The 13,807-nt window shown below is 38.6% G+C and overlaps 1 protein-coding gene across 1 annotated transcript in view; it reads right to left on the bottom strand.

Annotated features, from left to right (window-relative positions):
• LOC130047279 (von Willebrand factor A domain-containing protein 7-like) overlaps nt 1-13,581 on the bottom strand; it is a 29,839-nt gene extending 16,258 nt beyond the window's left edge. The window contains exons 1-10 of the mRNA XM_056141912.1: nt 13,318-13,581; nt 13,122-13,244; nt 12,075-12,248; nt 11,891-11,966; nt 9,453-9,538; nt 8,994-9,179; nt 8,671-8,898; nt 8,336-8,455; nt 7,988-8,155; nt 7,771-7,886 (exon numbers count right to left, since the gene is read on the bottom strand). Of these exons, the coding sequence (XP_055997887.1) occupies nt 7,771-7,886; nt 7,988-8,155; nt 8,336-8,455; nt 8,671-8,898; nt 8,994-9,179; nt 9,453-9,538; nt 11,891-11,966; nt 12,075-12,248; nt 13,122-13,244; nt 13,318-13,543 (1,503 nt within the window). The 5' untranslated portion in view covers nt 13,544-13,581. The remainder of the gene's footprint in view (nt 1-7,770; nt 7,887-7,987; nt 8,156-8,335; nt 8,456-8,670; nt 8,899-8,993; nt 9,180-9,452; nt 9,539-11,890; nt 11,967-12,074; nt 12,249-13,121; nt 13,245-13,317) is intronic.
• Between the last annotated feature and the right edge of the window lie 226 nt (nt 13,582-13,807).

Raw genomic sequence — 13,807 nt, 5'->3', positions numbered from 1 at the left:
TTTTCACATGCGGCCGATATTGTCCATTGCAGTATATGAATAAATTGGTAAACGTTGCTTGTGTCTGTTTTTCACTGCAATGAGTCATGGACTGTTATTACAGCCAGTTTTTTTTTTTTTTTTTTTTTGGTTTTTATCTATCAGGCGAATTCTTTAATTAATATTATAATACGACCTAACAATCGATATGAAACAAGTAAGACAGTATTTGACCCAATGATATGTTTGAATGTGTTAATTTGATAAAATTTAAAATTTAAAATACCAATGTTCCATTAACAAATTGGTAATTCATAAACATTGCATTAGCGTTTTCTCGAATAGAAATACTGTCACAAATATCGAAATAAAAAATAAATGTTGGATACATTGTATAGACTCAAGGGCCTCAGAGTTGATGCGTCTATGATTTCCAACAAGGAGTGGGGTTAGGGGAGTATATACAGCACAGTCTTTAATATGAGGTTTAATTCTGAATCTTTAAAGTATGGTCAAACAAAATGTACATGCATAAGCATTATGCTAAACTAGATATCTATGAAATTTCAAGCTCACAAAGTAGGAATACGACATATTAGCTTGATGAATTTACCCATGTTATGGGTGTACTGTCCGTAATTGTCGTGCTCTAGACACTCATAAGAGGAACGCGTCTGTCCAATTTCATTCTTTAATTCTAAACTACATAACTAAGCAATTTCACAAACCGCGTGGCTGAGGCTGTCAACATCAATTACTGACTTAATACTAAATATATAGCTTTCGCTGATAGAGCACATTCCTAAGTGTGGGAAAACATTTAATCTGAATGAACTATTTAAGATATAGACATTACATCCCTCTTCACCTTAGACAAAAGCAAATTTTTAACATTTTAGAAATGACAGCCTGTTGATTTAAATTTTAAAATGCTAACAAACTCATTTTTATAACATCAAAACAAAATTATAATCTAATAACTAATCTAAGAAGTCAGAAAATTATAATCTAATAATAATAAGTCAGGTCCCTTTTTTCCTCAAGTGGTCACATAGTCTCTTAGATACGCAGGTGGCTTGTGTTCCCGGGATGGTCTTCCGGTATCTGTGACAGAACGGTCTTTATCAGATTCATCTCCGGATTCTTCTGCGCTAATTTCCGGGTCGCGCGATTCTGTTTCATTTTCGCGGTTCGATATGAATTTCTTTACAGCTGTGCAGTTTCGCTTTACTGATGATCCATTTTCATCTTCGAGTGTCACTGCATTCCTGCATTTCTCCCTCACGACAAACTTTTCAGGCGCGAACTCGGTTGACAGCTTATCGCGCTTAGGCTGACGTTGTACAACTGTGTCGCCAATTTCAACTTTGGACTCTACGGCGCCACGCCTCTCGTCCGCCCTTCTTTTGAATTTGAATTTCTGTCTCGCATCTGTTTCTCGTAACTCTTGGTGATCGATCCTTTTACTCATCTCTGGTAACTTGGTATGGATTTTCCGGTTATACAACAACTCTGCAGGGCTTTTTCCAGTTGTAGAATGCGGGGTCGTGCGATACGCAAGTAAGAACTTTGGTAATTCTCGTCTCCAATCTTTACGTTCCGCGTTTGCCGCCTTTATAGCTTTTAGTAATGTTCGGTTTTGCCTTTCTACTTCCTTATTCCCTTGCGGCCAGTATGGTGTGGTCCGAATGTGTTTGATACCATTTAAATCCAGGTATCCCTTAAACTCCTCCGACACAAACTGTGGTCCATTATCACTCCGCATGCTGTAAGGTAAGCCGTGCCTTGCGAACATACTTTCAAGTTGGAAAATGATCCTCTCACTAGTTATCTTCTTCATTATGGCTACTTCCTGGAATCGGGAGAAATAGTCTATAACGACTAATAGGTATTCCCCAGAGGGAAACGGTCCCATAAGGTCTATAGCCAGATCCTGCCATGGCCCGTCAGGTAAAACAGTTGTTCGAACTGGTTCGGGTCTATTGCTGTTTGTTAAAAGTTGGCATTGATGACACGCTTTGACAAATCGCTCGGCTTCTATATCGATACCTGGCCACCATACCTTCTCTCTTAGTCTCTGTTTCGTCCGGACAATACCCTGGTGTCCTTCGTGGGCCAGGGATACTGTTTGCCTCCTGAGGCACTTGGGCAATATGATGCGCGATCCACGTAATACTATTCCGTGAACGACTGAAAGCTCCGCCTCCACGGTACGAAATTTTGGACTCAGACGGCCGTCCCCCGTCTTGATCTTCCTCATAATCTCCGCGAGTTCTGGGTCCTCCGATGTTTTCTGACGAACTTCTTGGATGGTCAGTGCTTTTGGTACAGCATTTTCTGCGATGAAATACGCGTACTCCTCTGCGATGTGGCGTATTCGGCCAACCCGATTTCGGCTCAATCTCGATAGAGCATCAGCAGCATTCTTTGGTCCAGGTATGTAGACGATCTTATACTTATAAGGCTGTAGTCGCAAAATCCATCGCTCGATCCTGGCTGGTGGTTTTGACTTTGGAGAGTAAATGTAGGTCAGTGGCTTATGATCAGTCCAGATTTCGAACTCTAGTCCGTATATGTACATGTGGAACTTTTCACAACCGAACACTACACCCAGCGCTTCGCGCTCAGTCTGTGAGTATCTCTGCTCTACATCGGTTAGAGATCGACTTGAATATGCAATTGGTTTAAACAATCCGTCTGGTTGTTTCTGTGCTAGTATGGCTCCCAGTCCTACGGGACTTGCATCCACTATTATCCTCGTCTCGGCTTTTGGGTTGTAGTATGCTAGTGCTTCAGCACTTACAAGGGCTTTTTTAAGCATGTCAAACGCATCCTGGTGTTTTTGCGTCCACCTCCAGTGCGTGCTCTTCCTTGTTAGCTCTCGTAGTGGGGCTGCAATCGTCGAAAAATTCGGTATGAAACGCCCGCAGTAATTAGCTAGTCCAAGAAAACTCCTTATTTCAGAACTATTCGTCGGCGTCCTGGTCTCTGATACTGCTTGGACCTTTCCTTGGTCAGGCCGGATTCCTTCTGACGAAATCACGTGTCCGAGGAATACAATTTTCGACAGACCGAATTTGCACTTTTCTCTATTTAGAGTCAGTCCCTTCTCTGCCAATCTGTCAAGCACTTTTGTAAGCTTCCTGTTATGGTCCACCTCGTCTGTTCCGTAAACAATTATGTCATCAGACAAATTTCGGACTCCTTCAATTCCTTGAATGACTTGCCCTATCACCCTTTGGTAGATTTCGGATGCTGAGGAAATTCCAAACATGAGGCGCTTATAGCGATAGAGGCCCTCGTGTGTCACAAACGTAGTTATCTCCCTTGATTCCTCGTCCAGCTCTATCTGGTGGTATCCCCAACGTAAATCAAGCTTGGAGAACACCTTGCTGCCATTCATGTCTTCCAGCATTTCGTCCACCGTCGGGATCGGGTATCGTTCACGTTGAACTGCAGTATTGGCCCGTCTCATATCGACACAAATTCGAATTTCCCGTTTTTTCTTTGGCACAACGACAAGTGGTGATACCCAAGCCGTGGGGTTGTTTACCTTCTCAATTATGTCCATCTTCTCCAGCTCCTCAAGCTTCTTGTTCACGCTTTTTCTTACATTAAATGGTAAGCGTCGTAGCGGTTGTGCTACTGGAGTCACGGTTTTGTCGACATGAATTCTAAGCTGAAAATTTTTAAGCTTCCCTACTCCATCGAAAACAGTATTCCTTGAGGCAACGATCTTATCTATTTCGCTTATAACAGAACAAAAGTCTGACCCCTCGACTCCAATACGTAGAACTCCTAGCTCGACTACTGTATCCTTCCCTAGTAAGGAAATATAATCACCTTTAACGACAGCAAATTCTGCAGATGTTTCACGTAACCCATACTTTGCAACTGTCTGAAAAGTTCCTAGTATTTGTAGTGGTTCCTTTGATCCGTAAGAAAACAATCTTTTGGTATTTCTCGATAGGGACATATTCTCGTTGTTAGCGCGGATGGCGCTCCATATATCGGAGTTTACGATGTTGCAGGTAGCGCCAGAGTCGATTAGCATTTGCGCTGTAGCTCCGCCCACATTAATGTCTATCATGCCATTTGTATACTTGTCGTGCACGGCAAACGCGAACTCGTCCTCCGAAGATTCGCTCTGTACTAAATGAACATGTTTTGTACTGCGGTCCCTACCTGGTTTTGTGCGTGGGGTATCCGATTTCGTTTTACACACTTTTGCGAAATGTCCCTTTTTTCCGCACTTATTACAATTTTTGTCCTTAGTGATTGTACAATCCCTTGCAATGTGGCCCTTGCGCCCGCAACGAAAACACGTGGCATCCCTCTGTGAACTTTTCTCACTCCCGTACCTTTTTGGGTGATTCACCGACGGTCTGACAGTATTAACATCAGAGTTTGAAAACGTTTCACTGCCCTTAAATCTGTCTGCTTGCTCGTCTACAATTTCGCCAGCTCGGGCTATATCCATCGCGTTTTTCAAAGTTAGTTCCTTTTCCTTTAGGAGCCTCTTCCTTAATTTTGACGATTTGCACTTTTCAACGATTTGGTCGCGAATATTGTCATCTGGCTTTTCAAACTCGCAGGTCACGGCCAACTTGCGCAGCCTAGTCACAAAACTGTCGATTTTCTCTGTTTCACCCTGTGCCGCATTTCCGAACAAATGGCGCTCGAACGCTATGTTCCGTTTTGGTTGAAAATACTCATCCAATTTCGTTTTAGCGCCCTCCAAGTCGTCTCCCGTGTCACCGAGGGTATCGAATATTTCCTGAACTTCACTTCCCGCTGAATGCAGAAACAGAGTCCTTTTTTGCGCTTTATCTGTAATGCCGGACGCTGTTAGTTAGAACTCAAAAGTTTTCTTCCATTTATCCCACCTTTGTGAGACACTGGTTTGGTCACCATTTACATCAAACGGACTTATTGCAGGTAGCTGCAATGCCTTTGCCATTGTGCAATTTTTGTATCCTCGTCGCCAATGTACTGTCCGTAATTGTCGTGCTCTAGACACTCATAAGAGGAACGCGTCTGTCCAATTTCATTCTTTAATTCTAAACTACATAACTGAGCAATTTCACAAACCGCGTGGCTGAGGCTGTCAACATCAATTACTGACTTAATACTAAATATATAGCTTTCGCTGATAGAGCACATTCCTAAGTGTGGGAAAACATTTAATCTGAATGAACTATTTATGATATAGACATTACAATGGGTACATAAAACTTCAAGATCAAAGATTACTATCCATGGTATCCAGCACATCTACATGAGATGATCCCTTATCGGTACTTGTCAAATAGCAAAAGTATACCGCGAGAGACAAAACAGTAACAGCCCGGATACAATTTGTAGCAGGTATCGATACAAATTATTCTCTTGAAGTCTTCAAATACCTTGATCACTTCTTCCTTCGTTCTGTACACATGAAGTATTTCGACAAACATGTACCACGTGCGTATGTAAATGATGTTAACTTCTTTGTTGTTTATTTACATGTATTTTAAAAACAAAGCAAATATAGAATTCATTACGGATATATTTTCGTCAGAATTCCGTTAGATTATTAGTTCAAGAATCGCCATATCATTCAATGTATCCAGTAATACGAAGTCCTTATTCATTTAATCCGAGTTCTAACCCAACCCCTCCTTATATTAATGCGCGATTAAAATTATTGTTATTTCGATCAACTTCAAAAGTGTTTACTGTGTTTGGCTAAATTTTGAATATATATATAATAATTACTACAGTAACTTGATCCGAAGAGTCGGATCACGTCTCGTTGACAGGCGCGGATCATCAGATCACACGAGACGCGAAGCGTCGAGTTTGATCTGATGATCCGCACCTGTGAACGAGACATGATCCAACTCTTCGGATCAAGTTACTGTAGTAATGATAAATTTATTATATACCCCCTCATGCATTTTAAATCCACATTTATAGCGAGCGAAGCTCGCGTCGGGAAGCGACGCGACGAGCTCGCTCCAATGATTACACATATGAGTAAAGTGATTTGCTCTTCATCAGCAGAAAAAGATGAGTATTACCCATAATGCTTCTGGAAAAATCTCGCCGTCACTGCGGTATACTCCATTGACAATCCCGTAATTAAAATAATTAGATTGTTTAGAAAGTACCATTAACGTTTTCAAATTCCAGACAAGCTTTATCAGAGCTTCAAACCTTTTGTTTTTGCTTGATTTGAGAGAAGAAGAAAAACCATTGCAGCTAATATGACGTAACAATGTAACTGTTTACATCGACCATGTTATATTTCCCTCGTTAAATGAAGAGACGGATAAAATGTCTATAAGTCGTGTTGCAAGATGTTAATGGGCTTCGCTCGTCTCAACGGTCACACCGTACAACATTTTAAGATAATAAATGTAATCCAAATTATCAAAAACACAGACATTTCAAAAAATTATGTTTTGTGTACGCAGTTTTCTTTTGTGACGCGGTCAATATTTTCCACAAATACTGTTGCGTTGTTGCATTGTGACGTCATTGTGACGACATCAGTTTCAGAGGATACTGATACGGAATCAGAAAACCACCGTGTGGTGATCCGGAAAACCGGATCACACGCTGTGAAATCCACAGAATCAAAGAACGATACATTGATGGGTATATAATCAATCATAATATCATACAAAACTTTATTATATACCAAGGGGGTATATAATAATATGCAAGGAGGTATATAATAAATTTATCATTACTACAGTAACTTGATCCGAAGAGTTGGATCACGTCTCGTTGACAGGCGCGGATCATCAGATCAAACTCGACGCTTTGCGTCTCGTGTGATCTGATGATCCGCGCCTGTCAACGAGACGTGATCCGACTCTTCGGATCAAGTTACTGTAGTAATAATATATATTTATTGACCATGTTAACAAATCTTAAACTCAATGAAAGACATGCAGTGTCTGCTTTCCTATCCGCAGAGTCTTATCTTCTCTAAACTGTATTTAGTTGCAGATTTGCTATCGATGCCTACATGTAATTCTACAATATTTTCACATTCGTATATAAATAATAATGATAATAAATTTATTTTTAAAGTGTAAAATCCATATTGCTCTAAACGCTATTTGAATACCATTAAACTAAGTTGTATAAGAACAAATGACTAGTAGGTGAAGATAAGGAGTCCGTTATGGTTGCACAACACAGTAATTTCATCTGCACAGACTAGTTGCAATGTTGAGTCTTTAGTTTAGATTTAAAGATACAAACAATGTGTGTGTTCCATTAACATTATTAAGAATTATATGTGCATGACATATAACAAACTAATAAACATACACTACGAGTCAAACTATATTCGTTGCGTATGAGGGTGGTAATGAAGAGGTGAATCCACAGGACGGACCCGATGCCAAGGAGTATAGCTCGCTATACGAGTTGACTCAAAAATTGTTTATCACATGAAAACATCTCTACATTGAAACACTACTTTACATTGCGTACTGAATAATCAACTCTCATCAGTACTTTCAGTATTTTGATTCTTGAGTAAAGAGAGATGGAAATGATATATTGAAAAATATACTGCATGCCAAGGTGCATTTTAAATTTATCAATATTTGAGGCATATTTGATTACAACGAAACCAAATGCGAAATGTTTGATAAAACATATATATTTTTTAAACCAAATCGCGAGTCTGATTGGTTGCTATGTAATGCTACAATGTATATTACGAAAATAAGATTGTACATCTGAATCTGGGTTTGTTATAATCCATCATACACGGCTTTAACTGAGTACCTTTACTACACGTTCGACAGCTGTCTCTATCTCTGAAGTCGTTGTTCTCATTACTTGGCCTCCCGCTTCCGCAGCTATGTCTTCAAATAGCTTGTACCCAGTGCTTCTTTTCTGTCCTACATTGAGAATTATCAAGTAATCTAACATAGTATACATCTGTTTTAATGTCTCTCTATTTTTATTCAAACAGAGAACGCAAAATATCCGTTTTACGTACTGTGCGTTTCTCTCCTTTTTCGTGTTGTGCACGTGCCGGTTAGTAGGTAAGTAGCTTTCAGAGATTTTGATTTCAAACCCTCTACTACGTCATCACGCTTATTCTCATCTTTGGCACTAGCATCAGAGCAGAATATAATCTGAGAGCCTGGATTTGACATGTTTATTGCTGTTAAAGGAAGCGATACAATTATTCTTACATTTTTCAAGACGAGTCATCTTAAGATTGATTTAGAGCATCACAATTTCTGTTCATAATTTTTACTAAAGTAGTTATATCTCCAGTAGTACAACACAAGGACTTTTCATATTGTTTTTACTCTGCACTTTGTATCTTCCCATGTAATACCTAGAAGCATGCCTGACAAGGCATATTCAGGACAATCTCCGCCTCCGCTCACGCTTAGAGCCTGCAGGAAGTCTATCATTTGGTTCCAGTCGGTAGTCTCCCTTGCTGTCGTCAAATTCTCTGCATAATATGTACATATACATGTATTTGAATTCAAACAATGTAAACAAACGTTACTGTGACTCTAAAATTGTACAAAATTCTATGTTTACACCTAAATCGTCGCATTAAAAACGTTTCCCGGCATATATGCAAGACAGATTTAAAACACACTATCTAGATAAGAATGCGACTTTATTCAGAAATGTTGAAATATCTGAGAACTGTAAAAATACCTGGGTCACTGAATGTGACTAGGATGTATTTTTCTGGTACAAATATAGAGTTTCTTGATTCCTCCACAAGTTTTACTGTTGCCCTTTTCACACCCGCAATTTCACCAGACATAGACCCGGTTACATCAATTACGAAAGCTAGAGAATTTTTCGTTACTTCTTGCCTTGATTTGATATGGAGAACCTCTTTAAACAGATCTGATCCTAAGATGTTTCTCATACCAGTTTCTGTGAATTTTAGAAATGAAAAGTAAGAATAAACCAATTACAAATGTATCTAAATTGCAATGTTCCTTTTCAAAAACTGTATGAAATAGTTGTACTTTTATCCATTAAAAAATGGTGAGTTGCTTTGGCAGCGGCTTCCCAAGCTTGATGGTGCCACTTATGATGTGGTGCACTGTCCATTGATACTCGGCCTTTGTAAATGCCGCCAGTTGCTGGGTCAGTGCGTGAGCTATCATCAGATGTTCCGTGACTGCATTTACCAAAGATTGCTCCAAGTGGCTCTAAAAAAAATGCAGTAACGGCAACTCAGGTAATAATCACTACCGTTATAATAAAACAAAGGCGTGCAGCACACGGTTATATTGTGCATGGTCACCGCCAAATATATTTGTGCTTACAAAGCATTATAAAGCTTTAATAACTTTTTTCAGATATGTTGACACTGAAGTGTGGATCAGATTAAGAAAAACATAAGTTGATGATTGCAAATCAAAAAGGAAACAGTTCAAGCTAAGGAATGAGTACATGGTTAGACGTATGGCGTCAATACTTACCTGTGGGTTTTGATATGTCCTGACCAGCCCTGTAGCCACTTGTTAATTTTGTGGTGATGATGTTATCAGTGCAGTTGTAGATTCCACTGTACATCAAAATAACGTATAAGTATAATTGTCTTCTTTCTTTATTTCCAGAGTTTGTGCCGAACAAACAGATAAAATAATATAAATGAAACATTTACATTATAATTTGACTTAAGGAAAACTCATCTATGCAACTGCAAGCTATAATTGGTATAGCTAATTCAAAACATAATTTACTCTACTACATGTATTTAGATTTAGATCCAGTCCATGCTGTTAGCAAGAGCCGGTGGTCGAGTGAATTATAGTGTCAAAACCCTGTCGTAGACATTCACAGAGGTAGGACACAAAGACCCTATCTGGGTGATTTTAGTTCAAGTTTCAAGCGCTTTAGATTTACAGATGTTAATCATTTTTGCATAGTTGCTTGGTTGTTTATTGCTTAACTCTCTCTCTCTCTCTCTCTCTTTCTCTTTCTCTCTCTCTCTCTCAGAGAAAGAGAGAGAGACAGGGAGGGAGAGAAACAGAATTTTTCACTCATGTGGTGACCATTGCCGGTGAAAGGCTGCAAAATTTAGACTGTGCTCGACGCTTATGACCTTTGAGCAATCGTATAATTTGGGATCTAAACATTGAAGATGTTTACTATGTTGGTGTCATAACTGTCTAATTTAGGTATCTTCTCAGGATACACGGAACACGCAATTCTCTATTATTCTCGAAAACCATGATAAACTTGCAGCAACTAGTTCGCTATTTTGCAGCTCAGGCGTCTTCCACATCTCAAACATTTGAACATGTGCCTATGGCAATGTTCTTACTAAATTCATGTTTGGGGACGAGTAAACTCGCTAAAAGTATGCCTCTCATCGAGCATTTTCTTTCACATCTGATATCGATGTGGGGAAACAAATTGAGTCGTGTAAAATGAATTGCACCCACCTGGTTCATCAGAATTTCTGTGATTTGTAATAATGATAATAATCTTTATTAATAATAATCTTTACTATCAATTAATGTTAGCTATATACTACCTTTTTACCGACTTGTACGGATGTTGGTGCTAGGGGTCATTTTGTCTGGATGGTATTGCACATTATAGGAGACATCATGTTGAATTGCAAGTCCCAGTCTCTGTTTTCTCGGTCTCAGCTTGAGTCTGAACCTGCTTTGAAGCTGCTTTATGGTCTTGAGTACTAATGCCAGTTTAGAACTTAAAGCATCCCCTATATTTTATTCGGCGAAAGTAAACATGCTGTGTTTTCTCCTACTTTCAGGTTGAGAGCATATTTGTGAAAGGGCTTCCGTTGTAATGATTAAGTTCCGTCGTGTTTACTTGTACCGCATGGTTAGGCGTTGGATATCGCATTAAAGGCCTTGGTGTTGAATCGCGTCTCTCTACCATCGCGTCGTTGATAGATCAGCGGTCTTAGTTCATAGTTATGATCACAGCGGAGGTGGCGCTCTCGCTTCTCACCGTTCGATCCCCATTATCTACAGGGTTCGTACTTGAGAGGATAAAGCGGTCACCTACTCGGACAGGTGGATTTCCTCCGGGTACTCCGGTTTCCTCCCACATATGATTGATTCCCTAGTGCCAACATCCGTGCATCAAAGGAACTTATCAGAAATAATCTTTCGAGCTTTCATGGGTTATCCTTGGTATTTATGTATGCATATTTGAATATATGTATATACCGAATAAATACAAGTCTATTTTTGGTTTTTATAACATGGGAAACGCTGAGAAAAGGCGAAAAAGTAATCAGTTTGAAATCATTTTTACACGATCATCTCCAAGAAGGAAGTATGAAATATTATAACAAACACAGAGTTCCCAACCACGAATAGCCTATTTATTTCGACCAATGTGACCGGTGCTAATAATATTTACATTTTCCAATATTGGTCAGCTAATAATCTGATTCAGATTGTACCACATGTATTAGGTAATGATGTGTAATAGAATAAATAGCGGCCAGTTTTGAAGAACCTGTGTGATTCTAAGTCAGCAACGAATACTTAGTTGATCTTTTATGCGAGGCTTTATTGTGCTATATATCTTTAAACACCTTTATTCCGATACACATATCAAATATTTGTCTACATTGTTTTTAAATTCATGGTTTATCTGGAGTTAATTGTTGCAGATTTGCTCACAATGCACGTTAAATTCTCAAGGGGCATGTAGTCGCCAGGAGTGCTTTAAATTACGTGTTAACAGCTTTTCTGTATGCGACCACAACCTGTCAACGGCACATTAGTAATGTTTTGACCAAAATCTACTATCTAAGTAAGAACACACACATGTAGATATATATATTAGCCGACAGACAGATATATCATTGAATATAACTTTGTTATATTAATTGATCAATGGGTTAGCTAATCTGATATAAGATTCCACTTACCTGTTGTCTTTGCCACAACTTTTGCAGGACTTTTCGGTAGAATCAGCAATATCGATCAAAGTAACATTTTCTTGGCCTGAAAACCAATTGCTTTTAACATATGTTTTGAAATGATAATATTTAGATCTGAAAGAGAATGTTTAAGAATACGATAAGATAGCTTTCGAAAAAAATGCATACATACCAAAATCTGCATAGTGTGTGTCTCCATTCAGTTCTACCCAGTTGGTATTACTGTAAAAGGCTTGTATGGTGTACAAACAATAGCCCAGCTTTTCCTGAATTAACTCAATGTCTGGTTTATCCGATGATGCCAGTGTCTGGATCTGTCGCCTCAGAGACCTTATGTAATTGTGTGCTGAATCAAGAACAGATTGTGGTTTTCTATATTATTTTGTACCTGTTTTACATTTGTTGTTACTTTTTGTTTTCATTATTATCATATCTTTGCAATATGACTCAGGGACACTTCGTTATCATCATTACTGTATTTTTGACTCAGGTGCATATTGTCAAAATCTTAGGCACTTTTTAATACTGAAATGGTGATTTTTCTATGCATGTAGTTTTGTCCCAAGTCAAATGCACACACTGTAGATATGTTTGTTTATTGACTTGTATTTAAATGAATGACTATTCTTATTCCTTTAAAATGTGTACTACTGTTATAAATCCTTCGGACTGATAAACATAACTGTGTTCTTAGAATACTACCCCCACGCAGCGGTTTGATCTTTTAGATCCAAAATATAAAAATTTGAAAAACAATCACAAAAATAAAAATGTGTGTTCCGCTGTCGGTCAATAGGTGTAGGTAAATCCATAGAAAATAAATTTATATCATAATTTAATTCGCAAATGCCTATAACATATTTTATCTACTGTCCATAACCAGGCAGGAAAACGGAGAGAAAGACTGACAAACAAAAAGGCACTGCTGTCCATAAGGAAACCGTATATTCCAAAAATATATATTTTGTGCCATCCATTCTTTTCAAATTCTTTCTTTTTATCTTGTGGCTATTCACACGGATGTGCATTGAAGTTTTAAATTTAGTGCGAAGTAAAAGACGCATTTGGTTAGCATTTTGCACGGTGGTAACACAGTCAACTAATGCACATTGGTGAATGCGCATTAAATTCGTGTGCATTTCTAAATTAACAAGTGCACGAAATAAAAGAAATAGATTAAAACAATTCTCAGTTTGTGAATTTTCCCCTTGATACATACCTGTAATAATTTGTTCAGCATTAACATGGTAGAAAGCAACACTTGCAAAATCTCTCTGAATTTCATTTTCAAAAGCTACAATTTTGTTGATTGTTTGAAGAAAAGCTCTAAAGGAATTCCCATCTAAAAATAAACCAATACGTTACGAGGTTATCTTAAACATGCAAATAGTATTTCAATCTATAAATTCACATACCTTCCCCAAAGTACATCGAAACTATTCGACTTCGATCAGATTCAGTTGTGTTCAGCAAATCATATTCCTCAATAAAAGAAGCTGCTGCTCTGAGAATTCCAGTGAGTGTAATGGAGTAGTGGGATCTGGATTGCCATTCTGATGGCATAAACTGAGGAGGAAATGCTGCCAACGGAACAAGACTGACCAGGAGAGAGAAACAAGCATAGAAATACGAGCGAGCCATTACAGTCTGTTAGCTACTCCAGTGTCTATAGAAGAGATATCGGTTAAACCCACTTCCTGGTTCAAAAATAATGCCACGATCTACCACACAGAGAGCATTCAATGTGGCACTTGTATGTCTTTTGTTTTGGTCGTCTCTACAATACCGTTTTGTTTACCAGTACGCCACTAAAACCTGCGGCTTGTATTTAGATTTACCAATGACAATTATGTAAATGTTCATGCTTTCCAAACGTTGCTTTCCACAAAAATTCAAACTTTCGAC

This window comes from Ostrea edulis, chromosome 6 (genome assembly GCF_947568905.1).
Source record: "Ostrea edulis chromosome 6, xbOstEdul1.1, whole genome shotgun sequence".
NCBI classification, from domain to species: domain Eukaryota; kingdom Metazoa; phylum Mollusca; class Bivalvia; order Ostreida; family Ostreidae; genus Ostrea; species Ostrea edulis.
The sequence above is the reverse complement of the archived record's forward strand: the minus strand, read 5'-3'. Positions and strand labels throughout refer to the sequence as shown.